Below are 17,869 nucleotides of genomic sequence, written 5' to 3'. Positions count from 1 at the left end.
CAACTGCGCGTCCCGTTTTCACCAAAAATGGGCCAGGCAGAGGGTTTGGGAGGCCTGCAGAGTGGTCCTGGGGGCCGGGGAGAGCAACATTTGGACATGTGGAGGCCAAAAACTTTTTTTTTTTCTTGTTTTCCTCTTTGAAATCTAGGTGCATCTTATACTCCGGTGCATCTTATAGTCTGAAAAATACGGTTCACCATAATACAGTCGTATAGTGCTTGAAACTCCAAATGATTTTGTGAGTCTTAAAAATCACATGGACACTATAGTCCTCTTCTGTTTAAGATATATTTCATAACCTCGAGCAGAGATGAATAGAAGTCAAACAAGTTGCTCAACAGTAAAAAGAGAAGTGAAGAAAGAAAGATTGCAGACATAATAATCCTTTACCACAGAATTAATGGAAGCTGACAGAATCTTTAAATCCCCATAAAGGCATAGATTATGAAAACTGCTTGACTGGAATACAATTCAGCTTTAAACAATCTTCAAAAACTTCAGATCAATTACAATAAATAAGAGCTATGCAAGTGACTCCGATGGAAGGTGACCTAGTGTAGTAGAAATATTCTAATGTTCCTAACTATAAATACATTACAAATACTGTACCAGCGTTCTCCAAAAGCCTGCAATCTATTGTTGCTTTTAATTAAGACAGCTTGTAGCTAGAAAACTTGAATGCTGAATTGTTTGAAGGAGGGGGGGAAAGACAGTGGGAAAGAAAAAAGACACTTGGTTATGAGAAATGGTTATATTTGTTTTTTTTTCTTTGCAAGTCTTTCTATTTTAAAATCTGAACTGTCATGAAAAATGTCTTAAAAGCATTTCAGATATCCCTTTGTTGTCTGATCTTTCATTTCATTGTTATTCTCATCAATTCTTTTTAATCAGGCCTGCTTCTGCGCCATGTAATAATAATGACTGGCAAATCTACAGTTGAAAGACTGTTTCTAAAGATGAAAAGTAGTTATTTTATTAATGTACTTATTAATTATTATACATGTTCCTATATAGATTTTGTGTGAAAATAAGGACATATAATTTATATACAAATTTATAATGCAGCCTGTCAAGAGTGATTTCATTTAAGGATTCGAATGCAAACTGAGCAAAACAATTAAAGCAGAATGCTATTTTAAACTCATTCATTTGAATTATATGCCAGTAGACAAATTAGATGTAAAAATATACTTTTGTTAGTTGAATTTTGGCTATATGTTCAAGAGCAAATCTAGTCAAGATACAAATAATTATCTCAGAATACTGAAATGAGAGCGCTACCATAAGACTCAGCAATGCTGCAAACCTTATTCTTCCTACATTTCCAGTTAAAAGACTGAGCTACTACCAAATAAATGTTGGGAAAGGGTGGTGGAGTGGCCAGAGGATATGATAGCAAAGGCAGGCTACCCCACTCAGTTAAAACCTATAATACTTGTAAGCATGAGATTAAGGTACTTGAGCATGAGATTAAGACAAACACAGTACCTGGGTACAATGCAGCCAAAGACCCAATAATATCAGCCACTATTATCCAAATTTAGGCTTTAAGCACTGATAGTATATACACAAATATCGCCAGATGGAATGCAGTTAGTCTTCAACTTGTGACTATTGAAAATTATGATGGACCTCCACAGTACTACTTATGACCCAGATTTCAAGTTCCAACAGCTACCCCTGTGGTCACATGATCATGTTTTGGGTGCTTGGCAATCAGCCCATATTTATGGCCGTTTGCAACATCTCACAGTCCCATGACCACAAGTTACAAAGCTTTTTGCCAGAATCCAGCATTGACTTCCAGTTTCTAGCAAAAAAACAAAACAAAAACCCAATGGAGAAAATGGATTTACCTAATGACCTTGGTATTCGCTTAATGGCTATGGTGTTAGTTTAAGATGCCACAAAAGTAGTCATAAAATCAAGCATGGTCAATCACATAACTGGCATAATTTACAACTTAAACAATTCTGGGCAGTTATGATTGAGGACTATCTTACATAGAAGTCAAATTGAATATGTTGTTGATTGAAGAAAAATAAGAGCTCAGTCACAACAGCAAAATCATGGCCAGGGGGTGATATGGAATAAATTGTGAACTGTTCATATAGAAGCTCTGAATCAAGCTAATGCAGAAAAAGGAAATCAACCAATTTCCAGCTATGATCTTGAGCATTTTCAAGGAGAACATCATGAATTGTTTTCTAGTCCTGAATCTCATTAATAATATACCAGAAGAACCATGGAATGAAATCAAAGTTGTTAAAGATGAATGTGAAACAAAACTGCCAAAGAACAAGAAAAAGAAGAAAGCAAAGCTATGTCAAAACAATCAAAACCGCTAAGTCAAAAAGCCAAAACCAAGAATTTCAGAGAACTGTTATAAGAGAGAAGAAACAGCACTACAATGACATTTGTAAAAATATTGAAGATGGAGACAGGCATCGATATAAGGAAAGTCTTTCAAAAGATCTCTGAACTCATAAGATTTCAATCTCAAACAACTATGCTAGAGAAATCAATAGTCAAATATTAACTGATTCAAAGTAAATCAAAGAGGTAGAAGGTGTATACTGACATTCTGTACAGTAGATATCAATATCTAAGATACTTAGATATTAGAAGTATTACTTACTTATAAGAATCTCTTTTATTAGAAGATGAAACACTTTGGTCAAGACTTTGTAACCAAATCAAAAGGCTAGTTATTGAGGGAAGGGGGTGTGATGACTCAGTGGTTAAAGAGGCTGAGCTTGTCAGCTGGAAACCTGACAGCCTGGGTTCAAGACCCAAGCACTGTATGACAGAGTCAGCTGCCATTATTTTCCCCAGCTGCCCATTTAGCAGTTTGAAAACATGTAAATGTGAGTAGGTAAATAGGTACTACTTCGGTGGGAAGGTAACAACATTCTGTGCACCTTGGCATATAGTCATGCTGGCCATATGACCATGGAAAAGTCTTCGGACAATGGTGGCTCCCTCAGCTAAGAAATAGACAGGAGCACTGATCCCTAGAGTTGATCACAACTGGATAGATCACAATGATACTTTCATTGAGGGACTATCTATAGAAATATAACAACAGATTAATGTAAAAGTTCTAACCAAACTATGTCAGCAAATCTAGAAAATGAAACAGTGGCTAATATACCAATACCAAAGAAAGGAGACCTGACAGAGTGTGCAAACTATCATACAACATCCTTAATTTCATATATCAGCAAAATAACGTTCAACATCATTTAGTACAGTTTAGAGTCCTACATGAAAAAGGACATTCCAAATGTTCAAGTGATCTTTAAATAAGACTGGGGAACAAGAGACAAAATTGCTGTCATACGTTGGGTCATTTAAGTTAAACCCCAAAAGGAATCAATATATACTTCATTGTTTATAGAAAAACCTTTTATTGTGTCTATCATGTCAAGCTGTGGATTATACTCAGGAAAATAGGAATCTCAAAACAATTCAAAGCACAGATGAACTAGACTCATATTATATTCTAAATACATGATGCAAAAAGCATTGGGAACTCTATAATGCTGGGAAAGGTGGAAGGAAAAGTAAAAAGAGAATGAACAGCAGCAAGGTGGATGAACCTGAATCTATCTACCAATGGATACATCATTGGTAGATCAGAAGGCTGAGGTCTATTTTGTGGCCACTGGGTCAACATTGTCTGATGGCATTTAAATGAAAGTGTGATATATTATTTTTCTCAGTGTCTTCCATTAGCTTTCACAGAAGTTCATAGATGAAGTCCAATATTTAATATACCCAATATATAACAGCAATATTTTTATTTGCTGTTTATAGTTATTTAGATCTAAGACATATACTCTTATCTTCTGCATACAATTATTATACAAAGCTGTATCAGAGTAAAACCTCAATTTAACAGACTTGAGTAGCAGATTTTGGATACAATGGACAATATCCTTATCAGGAGAGCATGCCAAAATAATGGACTTGTCCATTATTTGGAGAAGCACTTTCAACAATAGACTTTGTTTTCCCACAAAATGGATATCTTTCAGTCCATGTTTGATTTCCAAGTGAAGAAAGGAAATTGCTAGGAAAATTGGATACATTGGTGAGATATTCTGATACTTTATGTTTATATTCCTCTTAGTAGGGAGAAATAGAAGGTACTGTGAATATGAAGTAAGGTGATGAATAGTATACTGGGATAGTGGTGATTAAGAATCAAGAAAAGGAGACTGAGAAGCCTGGGAAATTGGTCAGGTAGCATCTTGGGAAATGTGGGTGAAAGCAGCATGTTGGAATAGCAGCTAATATGGAAAGTAAGTAAGCTGCTGGGAACACCAACCAATTAAAAAGCAGGCTAAAGGATATATGGATGATATAGCAACAACAGCAATGTCTTTCCTCCAACTGGTTCCTATTCTGAACAATGCTTTGTTGCTGATAGACATTTGAGAAAACTTGTTCTTAAAGTCAGTCCTGAGAATGAGTTCTATTAGAAGGCTACCTCTGTGACTGGAAAGAGAAAGGAAAAAAAGGAAAATATTTGGATTTAAGATGTACTGGAGTTTAAGCCACCTGTTTCCTAAGCAGTCCATGAAACCAAGGTTTGGCTATTTAAATACCAATTTAATTAACATACAAGGTCACATCTGGACTGCAAAATTCTAAATAGCCAAGTAAGAAATAAGTCCAAACCCTCTAACAGTGTATATTGTTGAAGCTTATATGTGATAGTTCATCTGTCTTGTTTTTTGTACAAACTGCTGTCCATTGTACTGTGACAGATTCTGAAAAGTCTTTCCAAACTACAATTCTCAGGATTCTTTTTAACTTAATATCCCATAATGCACAAGGCTTTCCTAGTCTATAAACTGATTTTTTGAGGGGGAGTTTATAATTACTTATAGAACAGGCCTAATTTTTTAGGACAGGACCAATGTTGGTCATTACCTTTAAAGCCCTATATGGCTCAGGGCAGGCTATCTTCGAGACCGCCTTCTACCACATAGCTCCCAGTGACCGGTAAGATCCCACAGAGTCGGTCTCCTCCAGGTCCCGTCGGCTAAACAATGTCGGCTGGCGGGCCCGCGGGGGAGGGCCTTCTCTGTGGCTGCCCGGCTCTCTGGAACCAATTACCTCCTGAGGTCCGGACCGCCCCCACCCTATTGGCCTTCCACAAAGCGGTGAAGACCTGGCTCTTCCGGCAGGCCTGGAGCCATTGATTTCGTTATAATGATCTTGGGAGACCTGGCCATGAATTGGAGTGCATGTGTTTTAACATTTTTAAAGTTTTTAATGTTATAATGTTTTTGATTTTAACATTTTTTATGGGATTGTTTGCATTGTTTTATTCTTTGTTGTAAGCCGCCCAGTGTCCCTTGGGAGTTGGGCGGCATAGAAATGCGACAAAATGAATAAATAAATAAATAAATAAATAAATAAATAAATAAATAAATAAATCAATCATTGAGTCAAATTCTGCATACAAACAAATATGATCCAGCCAATTTTCAGTGTGTAATGAGGGACAATTGGGTACTTACAAGTCCATGACATCCATCTAATGTTATTAAAAACAACACTGTCAGGTGTTTTAACAATCTGAGTCAGAACCACTTAAGGTATTATAGGTGGCATAAAATTCTGCTTTTTTTGGTGCAACAGACAAATTAGCTGGCAATCGCAGGCCTATGTGGTGAACAGGAGCAGCTCTGTTCCCAAGTCAACTCCTTTTACAGAAAAGCCCATCTGAGACCTTTTCATTTGTTAGAATTGCTTGTATCAGTATTCTATCTTCCAAGGCATAGCAAAGGCCCCTAAAATCAACTTCACTATCTGCAGAAAATCGCTGAAGCTACGTTTAAAATGTGTTATTTTACACCCACACATATACAAATACCATTTATGCATGAAAAAATATGTGGGGTTGAAATAAAGCATATATATCTTGCATTATAATGTGTATTTTTAATACATAGCTGTTCTTAATGAAATTATACTAAGTGTGGTAACTTTGTTTTCATCAAAGGAAACTTTTTTTCTTCATTTGTATGTGCCAACTGTTAAGGACTGTATAGTTATATAAAATCAGTTGCAGATGGAAGGTACTCCATGCAAATTAATTTCTTAAAATCCAAACCAAGCAGATATCCTTACAAGAAGGCTACAGTTTAGTGGTTGTGGTTTTTTGTTTTTAAAAGCAAAATGCCAGAGTGTCTGAATGAGGAATTCAGTCAGGTGAACCGCTGAAGTTTAGAGAAAAATCTCAAAAGCTTTCTATAGTAATAATGTGATTAGACTATTCAGATTGGGGGGAAAAAGATATAGTAAAGTAATACATATATGTTTTCAGTTATATATAGACATCCATTTTGTAGCAGAGAACCCTTACCCTTTATCTTATCTGTTGGCTTCTTGACTGAGCCAACTTTCCAATACGGTCAAAGATTGATAGACATTGAATATCTTCTATAAGAAAGCCTGACAATATAATTCACAGATTACATTAAACAGAGAAATTGCAATTTTCACCATGTCATAATGTGCTATAACTAAAAACTCAACTGAAGCCTGTTATTATAGCAACTTTAAAAATATTTTATTAGCTACTAAATGCCTTATGATATAAAACATAGATATTAATTTTTCATTAACTGTGTATTCTGACCTAGGCTTCCTTTATCTTCTTTGACACGCTGCCAAAGACCTAATTGGCAATTATCTTGGCAAGGCCACACGGAAACACAGTCAAAAACCGACACCATCCACAAAGTTGCTTCCTGCAAAGGCCCACATGCCTTTGCTCTTCCTTTATGTCTTATGGGAGGGGCCAATCATCTCCAAGTCTTACTCCCGAGTTGTCCCTTTGTTTTTACTATTCTTGCCTTCTGGCAGCTCTGCACATGCGTGCACTAGGAACAGGCTCCCCCTGTTCCTCTGCCTCTCTGATGTCCAACTCTGGAGGCTCCGGAGTCCGCACATAACTCCCAGATTGCCCTGGCCCCATCTCTGCTTCCAATGCAGAGCCCTTGTCCGAGCCTTCCCCAGACTCCAGGACTGACCCATGTTCCTCCCCAGCCTACTCACTGTCCGACTCTGCTGCCAGCTCCACAGACTGCTGGCGGACCACAAAACTGTGTTACTGCACTGTATTGTATTGCATTGCATTGGAGGGGGGAGCAAAAAGCATCAGTCAGAATGGCCAGGATACAAAATGGACAATGGCATGCCATTCATACAGGCATCTTTCTAATTCTGAATTTTTTTCTTCTTGAGTTTTGGGCAGTTTTGGGGAGCTAGTTTTTTATCCTAAGTGTGGTAAGTCTACCTTAGGCCTTCTATCTCAATTTTTATCCCAAAGCGGCAAGAAAAGTTGCTACTGATTTAATTTAGCAAGGAGGCATTTGGATGGTAGTAAAAAAGGATATCTGATTGCTCATATCAGGAATAAAAATAAATGATCTCTATTTCATCACTTATATTTTAAATTTTATGACATATTCCATTTTTCTTTCCAGGAACTGAAGCAAGATCCTTAGTATACGTAATTTTTTAAAGTTTGTCTTTAAACATTATCTCAACAGCCAAGGTTAATCTGCAAATCCACCATTTTAATACTTTCAAACATTTCTCAATAACTTTTATTTGGAATTTCCCTTGAAGTGATATAAACTTCCTTTAATAAGGGTAACAGTACTTTTTTATCTGTGTACTGATTATCATTTGGAAAAAGATCCTTGAAATACATAGTGGATATACTTCCTAAAATATAAAATCCAAGATCCTTCATGATACAGTATATACACAGAATAAAAACTACTGTAGTATCTGTAAAACCCTAAACAATTTAAGAAACAAACTGTTATTAAGAATAGATAAATAAAAAAGTAGTTCACTATTTTATATCTATAGTTATAAAAGCTAGAAAGGATGCTATATTGTTAAACATTTGTTTTATATCAATCTTTATTTTATTCAGAATATATGTCAAAATAATACATATTTAAGGCGTAAATGTTGTTTTATAGACTTCATTTCTAATGTGAGAAAAAAATTTCAGAAGTTCAGCTCTGATAGTTCATGAATAGGCTAGTGGTATTTTCATCTTGTTAATGATGTACTGGTTACTGCTCTTTCTACCATTATGTCCTAGGATGGGCAGATATCTCTCCATTGCAAATCAGATGGATAACTGAATGTTCTTCATTAATGTTTTCCTGCATTCAAAGTAAATTCATTTGTAATATGTCATATTTCAACATGTTCTTTCTCTGAAATAGAAATAAACCTAAATAGGCTTTGAACATTTTAAGACACTGTGTATTGAGGCTTTTGATAACAAAATCAGTACTTATGAAATACCAACAGCCATATTGTGCTAAACATCTATTTCTATTATAAGATTTAGTCACTTGAGTTGTTAAACATTAAAACTGCAAATTCTTGGAAAACCACAGTTCCATTTTTATTTTCATAGCAAAAAAATCAATGAAAGAGGAATTGTGATCATACAGGATTTAACTTGTAAGAGCCGAAGTGGCGCAGTGGTTAGAGTGCAGTACTGCAACTACTTCAGCTGACTGCTAGTTCAGCAGATCAGTGGATCAAATCTCACCGGCTCAAGATTGACTCAGCCTTCCATTCTTCCGAGGTGGGTAAAATGAGGACCCAGATTGTTGGGGGCAATATACTATTTAGTATACTGTCTTTGGTGTAAGCCGCCCAGAGTCCTTGGAGAGTGGGTAGCATAGAAATAATAATAATAATAATAATAATAATAATAATAATAATAATAATAATAATAATAATAACAACAACAACAACAACAACAACAACAACAACTTTCTGATGTTATACTTTATGTTGTATTCTGATGTTATATATGCAAGGTGACCAAAGGTGTTTATATTCTTTTTGAACACAAAACAAATAAAAATAGATGCCTGCCTGCTTATACCATAAGCTAAATAATTCCAAATTCCAAAACAATCAACCGCTTTGCTTGAAAATTATTACTATTCTCCCTTGTTAAAAAAAATCAAATATTGATGAAAAGTGCATGTCCTGTAGGTCACAGGTTCCCAACCCCCAGGCTGCAGACCAGCATCAGTCTGTGGACTGCCAGGAATCAGGCCGTGCAAGGGAGTGGAGCCCCATCTGCACTCGCGTGGGATCCAGGCAACACATGGAACCATGCCCCCCCCTCCAACCGGTCCACAGAAAAACTGCCCTCCATGAAACCAGTCCTTGGTGCCCAAGACATTGGGGGGCCACTGCTGCAGATACTTTATCAGAACTAAAATGAGTCATAAAATCAGATACCAAAAAACATACAATATGGAAGTTTAATTTAATTTCATTAATTCAATTTATATGCTGCCCCTCTCCGAAGACTCAGGGAAGTTAGTATTTCACATTGTTAAAATGTCGCTTTTGGTCTGCCACTTGAATGGCTGAGAAAAGAAAATTGAATGTACAGTATTTTTGCTGTTTATCAACAAGAAAAATAGAAACATGAAATATGCAGACAGTCTCTTAGGACTCTAGCACTATGGCTTGGCCTATAAAGTGAAAAGCTGGAAATCTCAAATATCCTCTCCCTTAAGCCCTACGGTATACACATTGGGTGGCCAATCTTTTAGCTTGCCTGGCCACATTGCATGAAGAGGAATTGACTTGGGCAGCATATAAAATATATAGTTTTATAATATAAAATCACATAATAATGTTATAAGTTAACAATCTTGTGGGTTGCATTACTAGCTGTACAGGGAATATATGTGACAATTGGACTGGGGGTTGGATATGCCTGGAATACACATTCTGGCTCTCCCTTCCTATCTGCATATAGCAGCTTGGTAGACCTCTCCTTAACCCTAGTCTAAAATTCTTTTCACAGTCGGTGCTGTTATTCTGATGAGAGGTAAAAATAGGGAAAAAATGAAATAATTTCTACAGAACCACTATAGTAACATGTTACTATAAATTAGAAGCTCCAGCTATTTCTTTTGGGGAGACACACCAATTCATAAAAGTGTTCGAAAGGGGGGGGGAAATCAAATTTAAAAAAATAAAATTTTAACTTCAAATTCTAACATAGAACAACATACTCTGATGTGGAGAAGGATAGATTAAAGGTAGATTAAGGGTTTTGACTGCTATTTTCAACTGAGAAAAACAAAGATGCAGCATTGCAGTTCGACCACAAGATGGTACTGGTCAGCTACAAACTGCTAATTTAATACACAGTTCATAATATTATCATCCTCTCTCTTATCAAAGAAACATTATTACGACAGACTGTAAAACTGAATTCATCCCAAGTACTGTATATATTAATTATTCCCCAAGTTATACAGAGACAAGAAACAAAAAGTCTTATCTAACATTTATAAATCAGCACAAATCAAAATAAATCTAAACATTTATCTATTTCTACAGAAAAAAATGAATAAATAAAATATACAACAATATTCACACGATAAAAGCAATTCTAAAGACTTGAAATAAGCAGAAGCCAAACAACTCCTAAGAAAGCACATTCCACTGCTTAGGAATGACACATCACAGTGTCTTAGATAACAGACAACAGATCTGGTCCATCAGCTTTCCAGATTCCCACAATATAGTTTCACTATGGAAACTATGATGGGAAAAAAAAGAGAAAATAGCAGTTGAAATTTTACACAGCCCAAGCAAAGTAACTGATATAGAAAGAATATTAAGCTATTTATCTCTTCCTCTCTTCCTTTCCTTCCTCTCTTCCTCTCTTCCTTATAGCTACAGTAGGATTTCTCTTACCAGCATTGTTAGTGATTCCTTACAGTCTACTTTTACTAACTTCATGCCTTCCAAAAATTACTCCTAGAAAAAGTACTGAGGTTCCATATTGCAGATTAAACTAATTTTAGTAAAATAAACATATTTTGATTGTTTATATTACTACTAATATTTTTATTTTATTATGTGCTCTACCTTCTGAAGAATCTACAACAATGAACAAAATAATACACTCCTTAACTTAAAAAACATGACAATGACTAAATCCTGTAAAAGACAATAAGAATGCAAAAAATAATAATCAAAGTTTATTTTAAAAAATCTGTCTAAAAGGCAATCTCCTGGAGCAGCTATTATCTTACAAATATCTGACTGCTCCTTAAAAAACTACAGGCTTGGTATCCTGCAACTGATTACTATATCCTAATAATGCAACAGTAAACATTTGTTATGGCCTTCGGACAGTGGTGAAATCCTCCGCAGGTTGTCACTGGTTTGCTGCCCACGCATGCACGGTGCGCACCAAACACACGCTGTGCACGAATGCGCAATGCGCACCAAACATGCGCTTTGCATGGAAAAGGAGCCTTTTGAAGGTAAGTAGAACAGTGAGGGGGGGAACAGCTGTACCGCACAATTTAGATTTGCTAGAAAGCAGGATTTCCTGCTTTCTAGCAAATTTAAATTGCGTGGCACAGCTGATCATCGGAAATACTGGTTCAGACAAACTAGTAGCTTTTTTTTATTACCGGTTCGCCCAAACCAGTAGCTTTTATTATTACTGGTTCACCCGAACCGGTGCGAACCGGTAGCATTTCACCCCTGCCTTCGGACTCTTAGCATGCTTGCCCAACACTATTCCCACTTTCCATTTCATACCATAACATAAACAAGTAGAGCTTCACTCATAGCCTGAAGCTATGACATAATCTATTGCTATAAATACAGTGTATTCTAAGAAAAAATAATATTCTAGGTTTTCTAGGTATAGATCCAGATAACCCACTTCCTCCTGAACCTTTTGAAGGTACAGACCTACCACTTTCTCAATAAAATTTTAGCTCCTCTCTTCCCCTTAGGGTGGAGACTGGAGTCTCTCCCAATCCACATAAATAATCCAGAAGTATATTAGGTCAGTGGTAATGAAAGCTACTGGCTGATATAAGAGGTTAGGATAGTTGCATCACCATCATTCCAGCTCCATTAGAGATCACTGACAAGCATGAGCAATTTTGCCTCAGTATTATGCTCCAGACTGAAACTTAACTGATAATGCAGATAATTCATTTCCTCCAAAAGGGGAACAAAAGAAGGATGAAGATTGGCAAAAAATTGTCCAGTACTATTGGGTCCAGGCATGGCCTTTTAGGAGAGGCAGACTATCACTTCCTTTAAAGTAGATGGAAATACCATTCCAGCAAGGAAGCATTTACTATCGCTTGAATCCAGCTGTGTGTCCTCAGGAGGCCTTAATCAGCCAGGAAGAACATTGGTCTAATACACTGGTACCAGGGTATTACACAGTCCCAAGGACTCCGATTCATCTTTTCAAAAGCCACACAATCAAATTGAGCCCAGATAACCAGACAAGACTAAGGTCATCTCCCTAGGTTTAGAACAGCTGGAAGTTAGCTTTGAGTGGATCCTAAAAAAAATTTTCAATAGGTGTTTGGCATAATTTTCACAGTGGCCCTAGAAAGGTTTATCTAACCACTTTCTTATCCAGAAAGGACCAGATCACCTGAAACAAGGTCACCAGGCGACTAACTGCAGGTTCAATGTCAAAGAAATATGCATGTTTCACCACCCTTATTACCACAAGTTAATCCTTAATAAAGGCTCTTATTTTATCTATCTGGTCAGAATCATTCTTCATCTTCCACCAGAGGTAATATAGGCATCTCTTATGCTACTTCATCTCCCAGAGTTCCTCTGAGAACCAGGAGTACATCTTGGCTCCAACCACATAGAGACTTTAATAGATCCAATCTAAGGCTGCTGTCCCTTGTTCATGCTAAGCAGTGACTAAGGCCTCAATTGAAGCATAAACCAGAGCTTCAGAATTACCCCAAGTTTCCTTTGGAATTCTATCAGGTCTTTCAGGCAATTAGGATGGAAGAGGTTGCCCCTCCTCTTGCAGGAGGGGCAACTTGATAAGCTCCAAAACTAGCAGAAAGTGATTCATCGGTAATTTTAAAATTCAGTGACACCTTTATTTTACAATGAAGTTTGTATGCAGATTTCTATAGCAATTTATGTCATTTGCAATATGACATTGTTACACAAATTTGTCATTTCTATATTGAAAATGAAAATTTGAATGAAAAATTGTCATTTGTGTAAATTATGAAATTGACAAAAATTGACATAATGTAAATTGCATCAATGCTTATAATGTTGTCCTCATGCAATTGACAGAAAATTGTTATGATGAATGAACAGTCAAAATAACAGACATCCTTCCTTACCAACTGGTCTTTTAAATCAAGATTTCACATTTGTTGCTTGCTTTAAAGTTGACTTTACATACACTAAGCACTTAGAAAACAAACAACATATTTTTTTACCCACAAATCCTAAACTCAGGGTGAAGGTTCGTTCCCCGAGCTTGTGAGTTGGTTTCCGAACATTCGTTAGCAGGCTAGATAACATCTTCAGCGAAGTTTAGGGAATGTCAGTGTCAGTGTTCCTTCTGTTCTAAACTCCACTGAAGATGTTACCTAGCCTGGTAACAAAACATTCGGAAACCAATCCACAAGCTCAGAGAATGAACCTTCACCTTCATCCTATACCCGAGCTACAGATATTCGCCACTATTGCAAATCCTAAACTATTTCAAAAGAACACTCATTTTTAGGGGTACTGTCATCTATAGTTTTTAAACTTACAAATGCAATGTCTTTAAAATACATTTTAATAAAATGTATTTTAACAATACATGAAAAACAAGAACTATAGCAAATCATGTCATACCTTCATCTACAGAGGCTTCACTACTATACCCATCATACTCTGCAGACAAAGGGCTATATTTTTGTCTGGTTTCCCAACGATAATTTTTCTGTTGTCTACTGTTGCCTGCTGGTGGCCATGAACTCTGGGTTCTTGACAAGGCTTCATGGTATTTACCCAGTGCCTCATCTTCACTGTCCGATGATGAACCATGCTGGTCTTTATTTATATATAAGTTATCTATTTTGGGAAAAGAGAAAAAAATTAACAGATGGTGCCATCCTAAAGTTATATTTAGTTAAGCACTGACAATCTTAAATATCAAAATAACTGGACAATCAACATAAATGTATTTCTATTAATGCTTCAGAAAGCACAAAATGTCTAGTGAAGAAATAATCAGGTTCTCAATAATTTAATTCCTCCATTTGTGTTTTATTTTATCCCATCTAAGTCATTTCATTGGCATCCTTCAATCTCAAGAGGCGATGGTATCGTGCTCTTGAAAGAGGTCCTAAAACAGCATCTGGTGTGACTAAAAAGGCCAATTCGAGAGTGGCAATCCCTTCCACACTGAGGGCAGCTACATTCTGTCCCCTGCCCAGCCCCCAGATTTCGCTGGTTCCGGGACTGCCTCTTTGCCTAAGTATTTCACTGAATTTCTCATTTTTCTTTCTAAAAATCTGGGTATCAGATTTATAAATAACATTGAAACAAGCTGTTTACATTATTCTGTTTGTTGGATATATATATCCTTATTAAGAAAACATGTTTTTCTTTTTGAGCAGAAAACCTCAGTAGGATCAGATCCTATTAATATTTGAAGAGAAGATCACAAGAAAATTGCAAGGTTGCAAGTTAGATTGGGAAGTCAAAAAATACAGTGCAAGAAAACAATAGGAAATAGTTCTATATTGTTGCTATGCAGATTAATGGATGATTCCAGGAAGTCACAACTTCCAGGAGTTGTGTGTCTAAAACAAGTCTTTTTCTTAACAAGCAGGAAAAGAACTGCATTATAACATCATATTTTTTATGTTGGTGGTTCTCTTTTACTATTAAGTTTTCAGAAACTACCTCTGGGTTAAGCTTGTTACATTGTAAGCCTTATGCCCAGACTTTCTTTATGTAGACTGAGCTTCTCCAGAGTGTGTGTGTCCCCCCCCCCCCCCGAGTTTTTTGTGGTACTTTTATTCCTGGGGCTTGACTTTCTTAACTATTGTTAAAGGGTTGTTTTAAGCTTTTTGGAGTATACTTCCAACACGGCTGGAACAGCTTTTTACAGAAGGGTTGGCATAGCCATAGAAGAAATGGCTGAGAGGCAGGATGCAAGCTTGGCATTCTGATTTTTTTTTACTGCCTTTCTGAGGGCATGTGATCTTTCCTTAAATCTGGATGATTACCTAAGGATAACTTGTGAGATGAGTGAGACCAGCTGGTATCTTTAAGTGGTGCAAATGGATCTAAGGATTGCTTCTGCTGGGTGTGAAAGGGTGCTTTGTCAGTTCAATGAGCACAGGAGTCTCTTGTCTATGGGGATTCTTCAGTCATCCAGGTCATGGTTGTCCCAAAGGTGCTTTTTTCAAGAGGCAACTGGACTTTCTTGGTTTCCAGAAAGTCCAGTTGCCTCTTGAAAAAGCACCTTTGGGACAGGAGTCTCTTGCATTGCTTCGAAGTGGGCAAGGCACATGATTGCTCACTGATAATAAGTGGATCCTCCTTCCAATTTGTTTTAATTTTCTCTCATGATAATATGCATAGTAACATGGCAGCAATTGTAGAAAGTTATCAGCCACCCCTCTCCTAGAAAAATGAAATATTTTGAGAAATATTAAAAAGGAAGAATATATTTCCCTGAATGAGAAATGGAGAAACATGTTTTCTTAGAGGGAGAAAGCAGCCCCCACCTTCCTTAATAGCCCACAGAAAATGTCAACACTTAAAAGAGATAAAGAGTTAGATAGCTATATTCATAGGCAAAAATTCCCTGCAGCAAGGTCTGAACAAAGGCAGAATGGGATTAGCCCTCACTCAAGATGTTAATTTGTTAATTTGTCTCTTTAGCTGGACATTTTGTAGCCCAAATATGCCCAACCCAGTTTCTGGATAGCTTAAATGACCTCTCTACTAAAGGGTTTCACTTTATGAGCAAGAGTAACTTGGCTGCTGATAGTTATCTTTATATTTTAACTATTTTAATTCCTCAATGTGCTCTGGCAACCTGCCTGATTTGTAACTCCGAGTTGCAGGTATTGCTGAGGAAAAGGAAGGCATTCAGATAGAATGGTTTAGATTTTCCATGATGGCTGTGACTCATTGATCTTCAGTGTGTATTCACCCATTTCTAATCTAATGACCGGTATTTATGGCAGCTTTTTGCAAGCAAAGAAGCTTTTTGTATTTTTGTACAGGTAATCCCTGATTTACAACGGTTCATTTAGTGACCATTCAAAGTTACAAGGGCACTGAAAAAAGTTACTTATGACCGTTTTTCACATTTACGACCGTTGCAGCATCCCCACGGTCATGAGAGAGCGGGCAAGGTGAAGTGCCCCTCAACGTAAGTGACATTGAGTTGGCCACGTCCACCCAGCCAGTCATTAGGGCAGAGAACCAATTGTTAAAAAATTTGCAGACCACCACTGCTTTACAGCATATTTTTCTACAAAAACATTGCTTATTTTGAGGAGTGGCAGGAGACAGATATTACATTTGTGCTGCTGCATTACTCTGAAGCACCTTTTTGCCTTCAAATCCAAATATTACATAGTCTTATAAGAGAGCCCTTCTGAGCCACAGGGATAAAATTTGGAAGTGGTGAAAGAAGAGAAGAAGACATTTTATGAATTGTACTTTCATTCATAAAAACAGAGCTACAGCTCTAGAAAAATATATATATCATAAAAAGAATTGTTTTATAGATAAATGAATTCCATAAAACACCTAAGAAGAATGTAGTAAAAGATCCAGGAAAGGTTGAACGTATAAAGCATGGCTATGATATGACGCCTCACCTTTTTCTGGTGTCTTCTTACTACTCACTTCTTTTAAAAAACTTTCTGAGTACTTAGCCTTTTCCTTTTCGCTTTTCTTTAAAAGATCAGATGTTACATTTTCTTCTTGCTTTGTCACAAGTGTCTTGTATTTCTTTCCTTTTACTTGATGAAAACGGTTTAGTTTTTCAGATCTTGAGTCTGGCAGTTCTAGTGTTTCTTCCTCAGTTTTTTTCAAACTCCTGAATGAAATACTGTGTACTTCTTTAGTGTTTTTCAAGTTAAGTTCTGTTGGTTTTTGTTTTATTTTTTCAGACAAACTTTTATTAGTTTGATTTGATACAGTATGTGACTGTCTATCTGGTTCTTGATTAAGAAATTCTTCTGGCTTATAAGTACTATAATTCTCTCTATTATTTTTTGATATATGTTTTTCTAAGTAATTAATTTTGCACTGAGCATGTTTTACATGTGTCTCGCATATTTTTGTCTCTTTAAAAACATTCTTTGGTTCAGGAACATTTTGCTGAGAATCTACTTTGCCTTTATTAGGACAAAACTCCCTACCATCATTTGTACATTCTTTTGAAGAAGCACTTTGCCTGTGTTTTTCTTCTGGTACACATTCTTCTCTCACAAAATTTTCTTTAATGTTATTTAGTGATGTTACTTTTTTATCTTTGTCTAATAGAGGTTTATCTTCTTGCACTGTAGTTGTGCTTTCTGTCCGAAAATTGCTGAACATGTTTGTTACCTGCTCTGTAACGGAGTCAGCTACTGTGTAGCTGACATCACCAACTGCACTAGTAAGATCATCTACAGCATTACTTAATGTGTCAACCAGAGAAGACACAGAAGGAAGACTCAGATTTTGTTGCAAATGTTTGAAAAATGACATATTTCAATTCTATATTAATAAATTAATATTACAAGAAAATTACAATATTGCGAATGTCTCACTCCTGCAATTTATTTTCCTTTAACTAAAGGGCAAATAATATTAGTCCTCTGATTTTATTTACGTAAAAAAGAAGAACAAATATTTTCTTTATGAAGCCAGAATCAATCCTTTTCTAGGATTCTTACAATATTATAGTAAAACGTGAACTACTTATAACCAGATATTTAAAATATTGAACAGCAGGTGCTGAATT

General features: G+C 36.4%; 1 protein-coding gene across 1 annotated transcript in view; it reads right to left on the bottom strand.

Moving 5' to 3' along the window:
* SYT14 (synaptotagmin 14) overlaps positions 1–17,613 on the bottom strand; it is a 56,553-nt gene extending 38,940 nt beyond the window's left edge. The window contains exons 1-2 of the mRNA XM_070948634.1: positions 16,737–17,613; positions 13,744–13,962 (exon numbers count right to left, since the gene is read on the bottom strand). Coding sequence (XP_070804735.1) covers positions 13,744–13,962; positions 16,737–17,613 — 1,096 coding nt within the window. The remainder of the gene's footprint in view (positions 1–13,743; positions 13,963–16,736) is intronic.
* Between the last annotated feature and the right edge of the window lie 256 nt (positions 17,614–17,869).

The sequence above is a fragment of the Pituophis catenifer genome, unplaced genomic scaffold, assembly GCF_029215685.1.
Source record: "Pituophis catenifer annectens isolate HBS135680 unplaced genomic scaffold, rPitCat1.0.hap2 SCAF_1, whole genome shotgun sequence".
In the NCBI taxonomy this organism is placed as follows: domain Eukaryota; kingdom Metazoa; phylum Chordata; class Lepidosauria; order Squamata; family Colubridae; genus Pituophis; species Pituophis catenifer.
This window is presented reverse-complemented; position numbering and strand designations above follow the sequence as displayed.